At 51.1% G+C, this 4,109-nt stretch overlaps 2 protein-coding genes across 2 annotated transcripts; both read left to right on the forward strand.

Annotated features, from left to right (window-relative positions):
* Nucleotides 1-749: 749 nt before the first annotated feature.
* On the forward strand, nucleotides 750-1,373 carry DQ04_00281260 (iron superoxide dismutase; the record flags this gene model as incomplete). Its single annotated transcript, XM_009308655.1, has 1 exon — nucleotides 750-1,373. The coding sequence occupies one exon, from the start codon at nucleotides 750-752 to the stop codon at nucleotides 1,371-1,373; it is 624 nt and encodes a 207-aa protein (XP_009306930.1).
* A 916-nt stretch (nucleotides 1,374-2,289) lies between these two features.
* DQ04_00281270 (protein kinase) lies at nucleotides 2,290-4,044 on the forward strand (the record flags this gene model as incomplete). Its single annotated transcript, XM_009308656.1, has 1 exon — nucleotides 2,290-4,044. The coding sequence occupies one exon, from the start codon at nucleotides 2,290-2,292 to the stop codon at nucleotides 4,042-4,044; it is 1,755 nt and encodes a 584-aa protein (XP_009306931.1).
* Between the last annotated feature and the right edge of the window lie 65 nt (nucleotides 4,045-4,109).

Consider the following 4,109-nt stretch of genomic DNA (forward strand, 5'->3'; position numbering starts at 1 on the left):
GTGTGTTTTCCTTCCCTCTAATACCGTGACGATTTGGAGGTGTGTCGTGCATCGCTGAACATGCGCATACTCCTCAAACTCTCGGCTTCCTTCTGCAGGCGTTCTTCAGACTGCCGTGTGCATTTATGTGTTAAGCGACTAAATGGCACTCTGGAGTGGAGTGGAGTGGTGGTGGTGGTGGGGGAGGGGGAGGATTAGAAGAGGGAATTGCACTGGATGCTTGGCTTCACCCTTCGCCTTGGGATGTTTAGCAGAGTGTTGCCAACGCGTCACGAGGAGTATATGAGGCACAGCAAAGGGTAAGAGATGGGAGAAAAGACGAAATATTGTCGTAGAGGAGAGGCGAGAGGTACACCTACCCTCTCCAGGGTTGCACGTGGCGGGGGTGGTTCGCTTTTTTGTGTTATAGTGTGAGAGTCGACAACGCGGTAGCGAACCATCGTTAAGGAAATGTAACCACGCCCCGACGTTCGCATTGACTGAGAGAAGACAAATGACTTCTACGCTGTTAGGGAGCCTTCAATCCTTGAAGCCAGCCCGGCGATTGTTATGAAAGACTCCCTCTGGTGCCACAGAAACGAGTTGCTTTCTTCGAGAGGAAGGATAGGAGAAAGCTCTCAACGTAGTTGTTGTTCTTGTTGTTGTTCCTGTTTTCAAATAGCTGGGGGGAGAAGAGAAGTATATATTCCACAATATTTATAATCACAAGGCAAGGAAGTGCAACACAATAACGAGCGCCAACATCACGAATGACCTTCAGCATTCCGCCGCTTCCGTGGGGCTATGACGGTCTTGCCGCCAAGGGCATATCGAAGGAGCAGGTGAGGTTCCACTACGACAAGCACCACCAGGGCTACGTGACGAAGCTGAACGCTGCAGCACGTACACACCCCGCCCTCGCCAGGAAGACGATTGAACAGATTATCAAGACAGAGAAGGGCCCTGTCTTCAACCTCGCTGCACAGATCTTCAACCACACCTTCTACTGGGAAAGCATGTGCCCCAACGGCGGTGGCGAGCCGAAGGGCAAACTCGCAGAGGAGATTAACGCTTCGTTCGGAAGCTTCGCCAAGTTCAAGGAGGAGTTCACCAATGCAGCGGTGGGGCACTTTGGTTCCGGCTGGGCGTGGCTCGTCAAGGACACCGCGTCGGGCAAGCTAAAGGTTTACCAGACACACGACGCCGGCTGCCCGCTGACGGAGAGCCACCTGAAGCCGATCATCGCATGTGATGTCTGGGAGCACGCGTACTACATTGACTACAAGAACGATCGTGCGGCGTACGTGCATATATTCTGGAATGTCGTCAACTGGAAGCAGGCGGAGTACAATCTCAGGAAGAGTGAGACCCCGAACTGGCGTAGTGACCTCTGATTTGACCTGGGTGCACTTTTGTCTAATGCCTGCATGTGTTTCCATTGGAGTTGCGCAGTTTTATATGTACGTGGGCTGTTGGCGCTGGGACCTTCTTGGGCCGCATCGGTTTCCTTTCGTGTGTCCATGAGATCAATGAAACAGGTCTGGAGGGGATTTCTGTGGATCATACTTGTTTTATCATTATTACTATCATTATCTTTATCACGTCTTATTTATGTTGTGAATAGCAACGCTGTGTTGTGCGTGATATTCTTCCTCAGCTTGTGTGGCAGCTTCCAAACTGAGACAATTATAAATTGCTTTATTGTCCCCGACGCATATGCTTTCTTATCTTCCTCTATTTCACATGCACTCTCTCTTTCTTACACACACACACACACACACACACACGCTGCGTGTGTATGTGTTTTTACGTACTTGAAGTTTCAGATTCATCCGCACGGCAATTGCGGTGTATTGTCCGTCTGGGGCGGCGACGCAAACAAAAGAAACGAGGAAGCTCACATCATTCAACGCAAAGCGTAGCACAGAGCCACACAAAGTTTCGACTTGGGGGAGAAGATACAGGGGTGGGGCCAAAGAAAAAAAAAGAGTAAAGGAGAGAGTACACCCTCCTTCTATTGATTTTTTTTTTCTGCTTGCATAAGTAAATCATCGAGGTACTCTGTTCGGTCCCCTAGTCGACATTCTCGTCCCCTCCCCCACCAGCGGAAGTGGAGAAACGGTGACGCGAAGAAATATTGTGCGGGTGGCGTATTCACTGCGCCACGCTTCTCTGCTTGACACCCACATCTACACTTGCACAACCACAAACAGGCACATACACGGAGATTCTCTTCCTTCTCGCGGTCCAACTGAACGGTAAGAAGAGGAGAAAAATAGAGGGATCCGCGGAGCTGTTGGCTAAGCAATAATGGGAAACGGCGTCTCGCGGGAAAAATATGGTGGGCGCCTCCTCCCGCCGTCAGCCAGTGCGCATAGGCCAGCTGCTGGCAGTGAGTGCGTCGACAGAGGGCCGGCTTGTGGCAACAGCAAGAAGAATAATACAAGTGACAATGACGGCTTTGATGATCAGCGTCCTATTCCACTCCACGAGGGGGATGGAAAGGCCGCCCCGTGGAACTCCGCTACAGTGTCGCTGGATAACGTGCTTGGGCCACCTGATAGCACCACATCGCTGTATAGAAAGAAGGAAGCAATTGGCAAAGGAGCTTTTGGCGAAGCGTACATTGTCGAGCGCAATGCTTCCCATCCGTTGCCGCCGAGACATCATTTGACAGAGGAACGTGGGTTGCCAGAGGCGAGAAGGCGTCTTGGCGATGAGGGGCCTCGTCAGTTCGTCGCCAAGGTGATGAACTTGACTTCAATGTCACAAAATGATCGTCGCTATGCACAAACCGAGATCATGTGTCTGGCTTGCAATCATCATTTTGCGATTATTCAGTACTATGAGCACTTTTTCATTGATGACGAGGATCAAACCATTGTCATTATCACGGAGTTTGCGGATCAAGGTGATTTGTACCGTAACCTCTACAAACATAATGTGGAGCGTTATTTGTCGGAGAGGGAGGTTGGAATGTTTTTTGTGCAGCTTCTGTTAGGATTGGATCACATTCACAGCCGTCGGATGATTCATCGCGATATTAAGACGGCGAACATTTTCTTAACGTCCCGCGGCTTCTTGAAGCTGGGTGATTTCGGATTCTCCCAGCAGTACGACAGCACTGTGTCTAACCCGATTGCTTGCACCTTCCTTGGCACCAGCTATTATCTGGCTCCAGAGATGTGGAAAGGACAACGGTACGGTAAAAAGGCTGATATTTGGGCGGCAGGTGTTGTCCTGTGCGAGCTGCTGGGAAAACGGCGACCATTCGAAGCCGATTCGCTCTCTAGAATGAAGGAGGTTGTTCTCTCTGGTTCAATGTGGCTCCCCGCCGTTCACCCTGATGACAATGCCTCCCTGCAGAGTGACCGTATTCCGGACGAAAAGACATGTTATATTTCTAGAGAGATGCGTGAGTTCCTCCAGCAGATATTGCAGCAGAATCCAGAGAAGCGACCAAGCGCCGCCCAACTTCTCAAGACGCCACTGATGCAGCACTATTTGTGCGTTTTCCAGAAGCATGTGAATCGCATGATTGCAATGGATGACGCGTTGGAGGAAGAATACAAGTCGTCTCCTGACAATTTCGTGGGATCTCTGCCCAACTATCTCCTTTCTGCAGAGGAGAGGGCACTTGTGTTGAAGGGGATAGCTGAGGGGGAGGAGGTTATCAACTTAGAGACGGAGCGTGAAATTGCAACGAGCACTTCCCCGCGAATGGAGAGCGTCGTCTATAAGGAGTCGGGTGGTGGGCAGTGGAAGGAGCGGTACCTCATTCTCGCCGACGGCTTTCTGACCATGACTCTCACAAAGGGAAAGGTGGCGGCGGGCACCGGGGAGCGCAGTAAGAAGGTGCCACTTGAAACTATCAAATCGGTTGTGCCGATGATACTGGATACCCCGGTAACGGCGGAGATCACCGGGCAGTCGGGGACGACTCAGCTGCGCTGCGCCTTCGCAATCTCCACACAGAGCTCGCAGTCCATAATGTTCGCAACTGCAACTGAAGAGGAGCGTGACCAGTGGCTTTCTGCGTTGATTGTGGCACTCAAGATGGACTGAAGAAGACGTGTTGCACAGCAGATCCTTTCTACTTCGGTTCTCTCACCCCTTCTTTTTTTTTTTTT

Source organism: Trypanosoma grayi (genome assembly GCF_000691245.1).
Source record: "Trypanosoma grayi strain ANR4 Tgr_28_V1, whole genome shotgun sequence".
Lineage (NCBI taxonomy): Eukaryota > Euglenozoa > Kinetoplastea > Trypanosomatida > Trypanosomatidae > Trypanosoma > Trypanosoma grayi.